The sequence below is a fragment of the Sinocyclocheilus grahami genome, unplaced genomic scaffold, assembly GCF_001515645.1.
Source record: "Sinocyclocheilus grahami isolate Dianchi unplaced genomic scaffold, SAMN03320097.WGS_v1.1 scaffold650.1, whole genome shotgun sequence".
Classification (NCBI taxonomy): Eukaryota; Metazoa; Chordata; class Actinopteri; order Cypriniformes; family Cyprinidae; genus Sinocyclocheilus; species Sinocyclocheilus grahami.
In genome coordinates this window covers 102,828-116,722 of record NW_015505829.1, presented here as the reverse complement: position 1 = coordinate 116,722, position 13,895 = coordinate 102,828, and the positions used below count along the sequence as shown (strand labels likewise).

At 36.1% G+C, this 13,895-nt stretch overlaps 1 protein-coding gene across 2 annotated transcripts in view; it reads right to left on the bottom strand.

Annotated features, from left to right (window-relative positions):
• The window catches only part of LOC107558581 (zinc finger MYM-type protein 4-like), an 84,256-nt gene extending 72,655 nt beyond the window's left edge, over nucleotides 1–11,601 (bottom strand). The window contains exons 1-7 of one of the 2 annotated variants that reach the window (XM_016242243.1): nucleotides 11,582–11,601; nucleotides 6,384–6,941; nucleotides 5,984–6,036; nucleotides 5,712–5,876; nucleotides 3,944–4,016; nucleotides 3,575–3,812; nucleotides 3,176–3,305 (exon numbers count right to left, since the gene is read on the bottom strand). In XM_016242243.1, the coding sequence (XP_016097729.1) occupies nucleotides 3,176–3,305; nucleotides 3,575–3,812; nucleotides 3,944–4,016; nucleotides 5,712–5,876; nucleotides 5,984–6,036; nucleotides 6,384–6,867 (1,143 nt within the window). In that variant the 5' untranslated portion in view covers nucleotides 6,868–6,941; nucleotides 11,582–11,601. Of the gene's footprint in view, nucleotides 1–3,175; nucleotides 3,306–3,574; nucleotides 3,813–3,943; nucleotides 4,017–5,711; nucleotides 5,877–5,983; nucleotides 6,037–6,383; nucleotides 6,942–7,996; nucleotides 8,254–11,581 lie in introns of those variants that run through there. The other variant, XM_016242242.1, reaches the window with a different exon arrangement.
• Between the last annotated feature and the right edge of the window lie 2,294 nt (nucleotides 11,602–13,895).

Below are 13,895 nucleotides of genomic sequence, written 5' to 3'. Positions count from 1 at the left end.
ATATTTAAAGAATTTGCCACTGATGATTCAAACGCGAGTTTTGGGCAGTGTAGAGTAGGGCTTGTTGTTTGTCATTTCTCCGATCACAAATGCAGACATGGCTTTGTGTTTACGCGGCGCGATGCAACACGTAAAAAGACAGTGCAAGTTATTATAATCTATAATTATGTCCCCACTGGATGCAACGAATGCCTCGTTTATAATGGGTTTTCATGTTTTTTAATCATCGCTCCGGCCTGACAGGGCATCATCACAGTATGGTATGGGCGTAACATTTCCGTCACACGCTTGAGGTATTCGGCCAATCATAAGGCACTGGATAGCTGGCCAATCACACAGAAAGGCGGGGCATAGAGGAGAAACAATAATGTACAGTATGTGGAAAATAATGTGTTTTTTTAACCTTAAACCGCATAAACATTTCATTACACCAAATAATGTTATTTTTAGCAACATCATATGACCCCTTTAACTGACAGCGCCAGCGCGCTCCGCTCTCGCTCAGAGAAAGCGAGCAGGCCCGTAACCAGCTATGAGGCCACCAAGGGCCGGACCTCTGTAAATTTTTCATGTTCAAAAATAAAATTTGTTCTTTGAATGACTAATTTGCTGTTAAACTCCTCATATGAATGCCCGCATGACATGTATAATTCAGTTTAGACAGTTTGCAAGAATGTTTAGAGTCCCTGGTATGAAAATGATCGCTGCGAGACGCTGGTGGAGTGAACGAGGCTTGAGAGAGTTGTGAGTGAGGGCACGGGCGCAGCTTCCAGATCCAGGTATTATGAGCATTTTTGGACTTGTCTTTTCCACTTAATTTAACACTTTAGAAAGTTAATAAAGTATTAAATTGCAGTTTAGAGTTAGCAATATATTTATATCTTATCTTATTTGCAAAAGATTGGAAATAATTTCGGTTTATTTTTATTCACTTTTAGTTTTTCGTTTTTTTGTTTGTTTTAGTATCAATATCTGGCAACACTGCATCGCCGGCACTTAAACTGAAAGCAATCAAAAAAGCCCATGGACAGATTTTTGCAGACAGGATACGACATTCGGTAAGGGAAATGCAAAAATTATGATATTATCCGTCATAAACGTTATCAACGCTGTCAAAAACAGTAGCATTTAACATTTGTCTCTCATAGTTGAGGTATACCTATGATGAAAATTACAGGCCTCTCTCATCTTTTTAAGTGGGAGAACTTGCACAATTGGTGGCTGACTAAATACTTTTTTTCCCCACTGTATATGTAGAACACGTCAGTTACAGAATGAAATGAAATGAAATACGCAAAAACTAGCCATGAAGAAGTCTATGCCATGTCATTCAGTATGGTTACATTTTCACAAATCATGCTATACACTTTCAAAAGAGCACTAGACAAAGTTATTGTAATTATGTATTGTTGCAATAAACAACTAATAAAATTATCCATCCTTAAATATAGTAAAGTATTAACAAATTGATGCAATAAATAGGGTATGAGTTCAAAATAATCATCCCTCTAAAACAGAGAAAACATCTTTCACAAACATCTACATGTCTGTCACCTTTAAAGTATTTATAGTGTATATAATGAGTTGTATTTGTAGGGGTTATTATAACACAATTCTGTAACACCAACCCAAATGTTGGTATAATGAGTTAAATGTTTTTGAATCCATCCAGAAAAGATAATGCAAAAGGAAGATGTGTTGTCTTGACATTATTTCACAGTACCCAGATCACCTTAATTTAAGGCCTGTTCACACCAATATGTTTGGCACTATATTGAGTGCAATTTTCACTTAAAGGGGTCATATGATGCTGCTAAAAAGAACATTATTTTGTGTATTTGGTGTAATGAAATGTGCTTATGCGGTTTAAAGTAAAAAAAACAAATTTTCCACATACTGTACATTATTGTTTCTCGTCTATGCCCCGCTTTTTGAAACGCGTCGATTTTTACAAAGCTCGTTGGTCTGAAAAGCGAGGTGTGATGTGATTGGCCAGCTATTCAGTGCGTTGTGATTGGCCGAATAACTCAAGCGTGTGACGGAAATGTTACGCCCCTCACCATACTGTTGATGCCGTGTCCCGGCCGGAGCGACGAGACAAAAACATTAAAACCCATTACAAACGAGGCATTTGTTGCATCCAGTGGGGACATAATTACGTTGCGTTGCATCGCACCGCGTAAACATAAAACCATGTCTGCATTTGTGATCGGAGGAATGACAAACAACAAGTGCTACTCTACACTGCTCAAAACTCGCGTTTGAAACATCAGTGGCAAATCCTTGAAATGAAAACGTACTTACAAACTGTGAGTCAGAACTGCTGGCATTGTAGTCTACTCTACCACTCGCGCTCTCGCTTTCCTTATGTGTGTATGTGCACACATCCTCGTACCTCAACGCTCCAAACCATAGCTCCAAACTTAATCCGGGAAAGGTGAACATTCCTGCATCATAACTTGGACTGAAAGATGAATGTGTAGAAAGCGAGCATGTCTCCAAAAACCTTGTTGAGCTGCAGGTTTATGCATGCATTTTTTATAAAAAAAATTTTTTTTTACAGAAATTATGTTTTGATTATATTTTTGATTATTGAGCTGCAGGTTTAGGCTGACTTAAGTGACTGCATTTTTTTTTTCATTTATAGGGATTTTTCTTTTACAGAAAATCATTTATTTATGTTCTGATTATTGTTGAGCTGCAGGTTTAGGCTCACTTAAGTGACTGCATTTAATTAAGAAGAATTTAATTAATTATTCTAATTATTTAGCCTGACATGTTTACTGTTCCAAAATGTTCTATATGTTTCTTAAAAAGAAAATGTGTTCAGTGGAAAAAAAAGTAGTTTTTTTTACCCATAAATTTAAAAATAACATTTTTGAGCTGTAATTGCAATACCGTGATATTTTTATCTAAGGTTATCATACCGTCAGAATCTCATACCGGCCCGTACATATGTTATAAGCAGATAAATGCACTATGAGCAGCGGAAGTGCAGCCTTTTTCATGGTATGCATATGCACAAGTACATAAAAACATTATAAAAGGCATGTTTACATTTGTCTTATTGTGAACAGGCCTTTAGGGGAAAAACATGATTCATTTTATGGGCCGCATTTTCAGTAGTGGCAATCCAGTGCAGGAAACGCCTGCACAAATAGAGATGTCTACTCACCACTCCTGTCTTCTGACACACACTGCACTTGAGGCTTAAAGCGCGGAGGCATTTCTGACTGCAGAACTCCTTCACAGTCCCTGACATGTCCACCTGGGAAATGATCACATCCTTTGGCTCAAGAATGTCTCTGCAGGGAAAGAGAACTTGTTAAAAGGCATTTGTATTCGTAAAGGGTATGTTAAACACTACTGTTGCATTTCAATTTCTATTATATATTATTCTTTGCAATTTTAAAATAAAGGAGCATGTTGTTATAATACATTAGGTTTTAGGGTGGTAAGTTAGAAAGTTCATATTTAAAAAATTACTTGAATGCAATAAAATGTAATGCACCTGATATGATCATTTTAAAAGTTACATTTTAGAAAAAAATGAAAGCAAGACTTGTAGGCATACTTGTGGCAGTGGTGACATTGTTTCTTCTGAGGTATTTTGACCACCACATTAGAGGTGCTACAGAGACACTGAGGTGAACAGTAGAGTTTAGGACAGCCTTTGCGCTGGAAAGCCGTCTGTCCCTTTAAAAGGACTTTGTTACATCCTGTGCAGACCACACCAATTGGATTGGCAGGGGCCAGAGAATGAAGGGATAGTGTAGGGAGTGCCGTCGCCTTTGCTGGAACGGCTGCTGGAGCTGCAGTCACATGAAGAAAAACATAGAAGAAATATAATATGTAACTTAAATTTCATTGAACCATTTATCATCATGTTCACCCATGTAGTAAATGGTAAAAGAAAAATATATTATATTTTCAGGGCTCGTACCGATGGATGTGGCATTTCCTCCTACAGAGAAAACTGCACTGATCTTGATCGCTTCAGGTGTCTGGCTAAACTCCTGAAAACATGGGAAAAAAAAAAAAAAAATTTTAAACAAAATTCCATGAAACATTTTATACCTTACTTAACAGTACTGCTTATTTAACCTGAAGCAATGTAAATGTAGCTCATGTTTTTTATTGCCTGTCACATGGTTTGGCTTGTTGCAATTATTTAACTCATCTAATTGATTATTTTGCATTTTAAATACCATTTTGCCATTCAAATAAGGGCATTTTGGGTTAATTTTCCAGTTCAGTAGTGGAAGAAAGAAAAAATATTTTTTATTTAGCAAGATTGCATTCCAAATACCAAAAGTGATGGTAAAGGCATAACACAGGGGTGTCCAAAGTCCGGCATTTCTTCAGCGCACGAGAATTCCTAAATGCTCCAAAAGCGGAACTGCGCTACTTGTATACAAAATGTCTCGATCACACAACCACTAAACAGCGCTGAGATTCCGTGAGAAGCGTCTGAGTTTGGAGCGGCGGTCTCTGATACAAACTACAGATGTCACTGTGATTTTGAAGTAGTTTAAAGCCAAATGAAACCGCGCTAACATTCTCAACAACACTGACGTGGAAAAACTGGAAATATTGTGATAATCCAGTTAGAATACTTTTAAAATCACCAACATTTACAATGGATTTACTGTTGTAACACTAACGGAGGTATTGTGGCAGAAATGTAGGATATTCATATAGAATTGTATTATATTAATGTAGACATGTTGGGCCTATTAAATATATTAAGGGAGTAATAAAATATAGGCCAAATTATAGATATTTTTGTTATAAGCAGTTTTGTAAATAAATGTGTTTATAGACTACATACCATGAAGACATCGTAGATATTACAACAATTAAAATTTTACCCTTTAAAATATTTACAGATTTTTACATCCTATATATAATAAAAAGTCACGTGAACCGCAAATCAACATATTAGAATTTTTAAAGGAACATGACACACTGACAGCTGGAGTAATAGCTGCTGAAAATTCAGCTTTGCATCACAGAAATAATTACATTTTAAAATGTATTAAAATATAAAAGAGTTTAAAGGGGTCCTATTATGCTTTTTCACTTTTTCAACTTTAGTTAGTCTGTAATGTTGCTGTTTGAGCATAAAAAAGATCTGCTAAGTTACAAAGCTCAAAGTCCACTTCAAAAGGAGATATTTTATTTAACAGAAATCACTTTTTAAAAACTACAACGAACGACTACAATGCAATCACAGCACACACTGGCCCAGCTAACCAATCACAGCACACACTGGGCCAGCTAACCAATCACAGCACACACTGGCCCAGCTAACCAATCACAGCACATTTCGTATTTCAGAAGGCGGGCCTTCATTTGATACAGGAACTATTCGAGCCGTTTATGCCAGACTGGGGAGAGAGGTGTTGTAATAATGTAAAATATGTGTAAAAAAAAAAATGTGTTTTTTGAACAACCTAGTATGAGAGCCTGTTCAAGTACACCCCCAAAACAAAATCAAGACTTTGTAAAAGAGCATAATAGCACCCCTTTAAAATTCAATATTTCACAATATTACTGTTTTTACTGTATTTTTTATTAAATAAATGCAGACCTGGAGAGCATAAGAGTCTTTTGTCAAAAAAGAAAAAAAAAAAAGTTTAAATAAAAATCATACCGGTATCTTAAAAATAAAAAATAAATAAAAGGCAGAAATCACTGGTGAAACTTACAGCTGCTGTGTTGGGCTCATCTTTAATGTTGCCCACTGGGCCACGTTGCTCCGACACTTTCTCATACTCCTCATCCATTGGCTCATCCTTCACCTTCACTGGTAGGGCATCAGAGAGCTGGGCCTCTTGAGGTTTCAGCTCAGTTTTTAACATTGATTGTGTTTGCTAGATTTAGATGGAGAGGATTTTAGTTTTAGGAGTTTACTTCCTGCATGGATTAACAAGCAAACTCAATGAACTTCGATGGTAAACAAAATAACGACTGTGCTCACCACGACAGATGATTCCGTTTTCTCCCTTTTTATGCATTTAGGAAAAGATTTTCCTGTTAAATGTAAAGATTATGTAGAATAAACAGTCAAGTCTGTTCCTCAATTCTATTTAGTTAAATGGCAATAAAAAAGAAATAATATTAATTATACAGCAACATTATGCAGTATCTAAAAACATGCATTTGATTTTCAATATATTATTAAAACATTTTTAAAACATATTTAGGGATTCAATTACATTTTGAAATTCATTGAATGCTTTTCAATGGCTGTAAAATAATGTTCAGAAATGAACATTTATCAAAACACAGAATCATCAATCAATATCAATAACTACCAAAATGTGTTTGCAGGTCATCTCAACAGGACATCTAGTAACAGGCAAAAAGGTCACACCAACCTGCATCATCTGATCCATCTACCTCCATCCTCCCATCGCGATCCTCAGTCTGGTCCACATCTATTGCCATTTCATTGGTAAAGTCCTCGACTTTAGCAATCACAAGCTCTTCTGAACACTGTGCTGCATCCTCTGCGATCTTGCTCTCTTCATTCTTCTCTACTTCTTCAGCATTCTGCTTAGATTGTCCCTGTGCACAATTTTCTTCTTCTTTGTACTGGTCAGTTATATCGTCCTTTTCTGGTCCACTTTCATGGTCCATACCCGGTTGTTGTCTGAAATCCAGATCTTCCTCCATCTCCCCTTGAAGCTTCTCTACTTCCTCCTGCTCCATCTGATGGCTTTCCATCAGGCTGTTTTGAAGGTTTGGTTCATTTACACCAGCATCAGTGGCGTCCAGCAGGCATGACTCCACTGTATCTGGCTTCGCTTCTGAACCAGCTGCATCTCCTGGAAGTTGTTCTGAGGAATCTTCACTGGCCATTGGGACACCTGCGGCAGACGCTGAGTCCAGTGGTGAAACTGCCTCTGTAGACTGTGAGGGGCCAGACTTCACTCCTGAAAGTGAGAAATTATGACATTTATCCATAGGGCAGAATTCAATAATAAGAATGGCCTGAGGCTCTCTATCAGGCCTGTACTGTATTTTCACAATATTATACAGCTAATCTTGCTTAAGTGCAAGTGCAATGCATTGCAAACTTTTGGATTAGTGCGTTATACATTTTTGAGAAATTCTGCAAGTTCAAACATGAAAACTAATATGATTTCCTCGAAGCACAGGTTAGAATGGGTAGAAAATTCAACTATGTAATGTTTTGCTTCATACGCCCTTGTTTTTCAACTAAAGTGTTTTTAGGTTAATTAATAGCATTCACAGATATGAGATATTGCTTTTTTTAATATTCACGTAAAATATTACAATTAACAATATATTATTTTTCATGAAAACATTTTTTTTTAGAAAAGTTATATAATTATTCAGTCGTTTTTAATGAACAAAAATTTAAGAACACAAAAATATTGCAATTAACTATAAATCGTATTTACGGCAGCAAAAAGTTAATATCTAATTTAAAAATCCTTATATATCTTCCACAATATTAGTGATTAAAATATCCCAATTGCTCCGATATTTGATCTTATATAATTCCGATCATTTAGAGTTGTTTTTAAAATACTTCAAAACTACACTACCATTTCAAACCATATCAGCCTCCACACTGGACTTTATCCTTCTGTCTGCTGCAGCAAACGCTTCTGTACTTCAGCAACTGCTGCACATGCATGCATTCACACGACTATACACATGCATCTTTGGCTAATATTGTCACAGGTTGATCATACATACCATACAATACTCCAAAACCTCAACGTTGCATTAATTCGGTTTTATATTGATAACATATGCGCCTTCTATTGTCGTTAGCTCGCTATTCGATAGAAATGAAAAAATAAAATACTCCAAAATGAGGCTTTAAAACATGAATGTTGAAGCCGGAGCACGCGTATAAAGGCGAAACACGCTGCAGGGCATGCATGCTTTTCAGCGAATCTCTGCAGAGATGATAAACAACACGCGGGCCAATCTTTCCAACAGTTTACGTACTTACCTTTGAACGCCTGGCGTATTCTTTCAACAATCCCTCTCAAAAGACAGTCGATCAACAACCCCTGCAAGATGCGCGGTTGATCACTTCTGGATTAAAACACCAAAATACTGCAAAAGTTGCTGAAACAAACTAGCTGATGGCCTCGCTGGCTCTCCCGCGAAAGCTCTTCCCCCTATGCGTGCAGCAGTGCATTGTGGGTAGGGGTGGGCGGATCGATCCTCAAGTATCGATACCGATGTTGTATCGAAAGGATCGATCCTCACATAAAAATATCGATTCTAAAGTGCATTTTTTAACCATTAATTTGATTTACTTATCAAAAAAATTCGGTGCATAAAATAAGCTTCTAAGTGAAAAAATAGACTATATTAGCGAATAATTGTGTTGGATAGAACCATTTCTCCTGCTCATCGGAACACACGCAAATGCTGAAAGACAGAAGCAAGCGTTCGCTGCTGACGCATGGCTCACAGTGCTTGATCAAATACGGCTGCGTTTCCCAAAAGCATCAGAAGCGTATTAAGAAACCATTGCCACATTATTACATTACATTACATTGTTACTATATATAAAATAAAATTCATTACTATATATATGAAAAATGCATCACGGTTTCCACAGAAATATGAAGCAGCAATAATAATAAATGTTTCTTGAGCAGTAAATATTGATTTCTGAAGGATCATGTGACACTGAAGACTGGAGTAATGATGCTGAAAATTCAGCTTTGATCACAGATACATTTTAAAATTTATTAAAATAGAAAATGGTTATTTTAATTGTTATATTTCTCAATATAGCTGCTTTTACGTTTTTTTTTCATATAAGTGCAGCCTTGGTGAGCATGAGACTTAAAAAAAATTACAAAATCTTACCGACCCCCAACTTTTGTGTACATGTAATATTTATTTTAAATTGGCTAGTTTGTGCAAGTACATTTATTTAAACTGGTTGTTAAAAGTTCAAATGGATTGTGTTATGCTCTGTAATTGCTGTTAATAAATCTGTCAGAAAAATAAATGCTACAGTTTCACCTCTAGGGGTATAACAGCCTGGCAGCCTTTTACAAAAATTAACCATGGTTTTATTACAGTAACCACATTATTTGTAGTCAAACTGCAGTAACCACAAATTTACCATGGTAATAATAATAAATTTGAGTACTTATGTAACACCATGTTTATTTTTCATGAGGTACCCTCAAAGGTGCACCTTTGTGACTTATCTACCCTTAAAAGCATGCATACTTGTATGGTACTAATATGCTCTCTTTTAGGGGTATAGTTGCACTTTTGAGGTTACTGCCCCAGTAAACGGCTAAAATATACAATTATAGAATATTTTATTTCTGACAGTTTAAGCAAAAAAGGCCTATGAAATGGTAAAAAAAACACGGCTTTAAAATCTAATATTAAGTGAGTATAATTACTGATTATATATTCTTTTAATAATTTAACAGATCAGTTTAGTTTAGAAGTATCAGTATCGATATTGACGATACTGGGCTTGAAAATATCGGTATCGGATCGAAAATAAAATATCGCCCATCCCTAATTATGGGTGAGGCGCAAAACACGGCTTATACGCTATCGATTCATTTCCGCGAATCGGTTCTTTCGAGCGGTTCGTTTCAATGATTCGGTTACAATTAAAGATTCAGCCGTTCTTTTTGCTGTGTTCTAAATGCCATACTATAATACTACTCTTACTATTTCTACAGTATCCAATATGTATACTGTGCATAGTATGCAAACTTTCTGTATCTATATTTGCCAGAATCTGCTAAAATATAAGTACACTGAAATCAGTACAGAACTATGAATAGTATGTGTAATTTTCTGTATGCATGGAATTCCCAGATTAGCTACCTACTACATTTTCTGAAATCTGATGTATGCATCTGAAGACACTAGGTGCGTTCGGCTTGAAGCAGCGCTGCGCAGACCGATCGGTGTATGACATCAAAGTCGCGGTATTTTTATGTCACGCACCGATCGGTCTGCGCAGCGCCGATGCATTTCGAACAAGCCTTAGCTTCCCACAACGCAACGCGCTCTCTATGTGACGTTTAATCTTCAAACGCGTGAGTGAACTGGAGGCGGGGAATAGCAATTATAAATGTAACACTTTTATATATGTACATATATACATGTTACTGTAAACTAACATAAACTGCACCTCAATCTCTACGGCATGTTTCCGATCAAGTCAAATGACGTCACCTTTATCTCTATAGCACTTTGTACAGTGCAGGTTGTTTCAAAAATATTTTACAATAATATTGCAGTAATATATACATTTTAAAATGGGTGAATTCAGGTAAATCGGGCCACTTATAAAATGTATAATTTAGATACTTAGTACCCTGTTTTTTTTCTTTACTTTACATTTTATACACTTAAAAGCGTATAAAAAAAGTGACAAAAAAGTGATGTGCTTCCTCAGTATTTTTGTCATGTTTTCCAGTACAACTGTCTAAAGATTCTTAAAGGCACAATATGAAAGATTTTTAGACTAAAATATCCAAAGCCCACTAGAACAGTGTTATATATTTTGTTGACTTGTGGACTTGTTGATAACTTACATTATCGCAAATGTTTCCAAGAATGTTTAAATCCCGAGAAATAAGAATTTTAACTAGCGTAACGGACCGTGTCATTGCGTCACCTGCCAATGACGTCATACACCCTTGATTTCCGGTTTTGTTTTGTAGAAACCATGGAAACACCAAAGACGCTTTAAAGGGGTCCTATTATGCTTTTTCCACTTTTTCAGCTTTAGTTAGTCTGTAATGTTGCTGTTTGAACATAAAAAAGATCTGCTAAGTTACAAAGCTCAAAGTCCACTTCAAAAGGAGATATTTTATTTAACAGAAAGCACTTTTCAAAAACTACAACGAACGACGCGTTTGGACTACAACGATATATATATATATATATATATCAGTGGGGCCGGTTGCATAAAAGGTTTAGACTAGTCTTAAAAGTTAATCAGCTAATTTTTTCTTTAAGGCAGGTCATATTTTTTTTAATTTACTTAAATAAAAATGTATATTAGTCTAAGTTGAATCCAAAAAATAAGACTGATTACCCTTTGGTTAACTGCTAGTTGGTCAGACTAGTACTTAAGACACTGTCTTAACATAGAGGCTAAGTTTATGCAACTGGGCCCTGATTTAAGACTTTGTGGAAGGGCAAATTAAAACTTTTAAAGACCTTTTCATAATCCACAGAAACCCTGTTTGTGTACAGCATCATGGGTAATGTTGATTTCCACCTGAATTCTGCTGTTAAACAATTATTTTAATAATACATATAATTTGAAATATGAACATATGGCTTCAACAAAAGCACATGCCATCGATTAACAACATAGGAGCTCACAACAGTACTTGAAAAGTTTATAAGTTATCGTTTAAAATTAAGTCCCCTATGTAGAAAATGAATGGGGTTTTTAACTTTCGAAACCCGACTGTTGCACTATATTGTGCTGCGTGCTGGATACATGCTTCGAAGCTTCAATGTCATACGTAGCATCACCAACAGATTCAAATACAAGACACAGATAAACATTGTAAAAAGAAACCTTTGCTTCTGAAATGACTTTGTAGAGTTTCAAAGGATAGATCCGTGTCCACGGTTTTGTGGTTTTCCAGGTCTGTTGGTATCCCTACGTGACTCTGAACAGCATGTGATGTTCTCTAAAAAGATTTACAACATGCAAGCAAAGTAAGAATTCCTCCAAAAACACACTGCACAAAATTTATAAAATCATTTAAGGTTAATCAACTGGAAAAGCAACATAAACGTAACCAAATGTCTATATATAGATTACTGTAAACAAATTTCTTAAAAGGAACCCTGGGTATCAACTCAAGACTTGTATGGCTTAATATAACATAAATAACGTCTCTTACTGAAATATGTAGTAGAAAACCTATGAAATATTTACGTTATTTTAAAAAATGAACATCGATTCATGCATATTTTGGACTATGGGGGGGAAGAGAGTTATTTTAGGAGTCTAAACGCCCCCGGATATCGACTGAAATGTAGCTCTGTCTTGTGGCTAACTTTCCTCACTAAATTCATCATCTGGAAGGAACCGATCATGGGACTGACCATCCTAGTCTACTAGATCAGGGGTTTTCAAACTCGTCTTGGAGGACCCCCTGCCCTGCACATTTTGCATGTTTCCCTTATCAGACACACCCAATTTAGTTCTTGCAGTCTGTACTAACGAGCTGATGACTGTAATCAGGTTTTTGTTAGATGAGGGAGACATACAAAATGTGCAGGGCAGGAGGTCCTCCAAGACAGTTTTGAAAACCCCTGTACTAGATCACTTTCCTCAACCGCTTCAGCAGGCACAGCTGCAGTAATATACTGCACAGGCCAGCCTCCACTTTGAAAAACACGGTCATTCTCGCCCACATGTTGTTTTGTGGTGCACACATAAATAGGCATTACGGTAAAAGCAAGTAAAAACGGTTCAAATGAAAAGCGATCATTGGCATTAATTTATTGAGCCAGTTTCTCTGTCAATAATGAATAAATAAATAAATAAGCAAAAAAAAACAAATAAATATAAAATAATATATGCCCCTTTTTACAAGATGTAAAATAAGTCTCTGTGGTCCCCAGAGTGTGTATGTGAAATTTTAGCTCAAAATACCCCACAGATCATTTTTTATAGCTTGTTAAAATAGCCACATTTAGGGTGTGAGCCAAAACGTGCCATTTTTGTGTTTGTCCCTTTAAATGCAAATGAGCTGGTGCTCCCGCCTCCCTTTTCAGAAGAGGGTGGAGCTTCAGTGGTGCGGCCGCCATTTGTAGGACCGAACTGCAATTCCGTCAATCTGCTGTCCTGTGATAACAGCAAATCACAATGGATTATTTACCAAGAGATGTGGATGTATGGGATTCTTTTGATTAAATATTTCTCGTAAAGCATAAACACATTTTTACATTTTAGTATTTTAGTTAGCAAGTTCATAATGAAACTTGCAAAAGGTTAAATTCGCGTGCGAGACTGCTGATTAGCCGTAAAACTTTAGTTATGCAAACCGATTATGATATAAATCAACGAGATGTTTTTGATTTTTGATCTAAGTACAGTTATGCGAGTCTAGAATGTTTACGCTGCACTAAACTTTGACGAACAACACTCCGATCCGCAAACACACAGATGAAGAAGAGGAGGATGATGACGGTTCAGCGCATACAAGGAGAAAGGTTTGTAGTTTTAGTTTCCACATTCTTATTTTTATGAATGAAACTGAATGTAATTACTTCAAGGATGTTAAGAGTGAAGAGGATTTGTTTGTACTATTAGTATTATAATTCTACAGAAGAACGTTCTTTTCAAATAAATCGCAGTTAACTAAATATATATATAAGCTAAATATATAAGCTAGTTGCAGTGATTTTTACGATGACAATGTACTGCAATCAAATATATATGCATCAATATGTCTGAGATCATTTGCAGTAGCTGTGTCCTGCTTTTACAGTTGCTATAAGCAGACTTTTATGTACAGGTGCTCACCAATACCAAAACACATGTAACTGACTACAACAAAACACAGAATCAGAATTTGTTGCTACTTCAGTTGCTTCTTCACTTAGCATGTGGGACATACAGGAATAATTGAATATTTCGCTTAAATGTGCTACAAATGTCTTTTAACCTATGTTTTGTAGTAACTAAGAGAAGTGTCATCGCAGAAGAAATGGCAGAAGTTCCTCAGACGCTGTGAACAATGAGCAGTGCTTGGAGTCAGACAGTGGACATCATCTTTATTATACTTCTCTGACGGGACTAGCAAGCAGTTAGAGTCGATGAGAAAATAAGTTCAAGTACATGTCTGCACTGACCATGATTATACTATGTAATATAA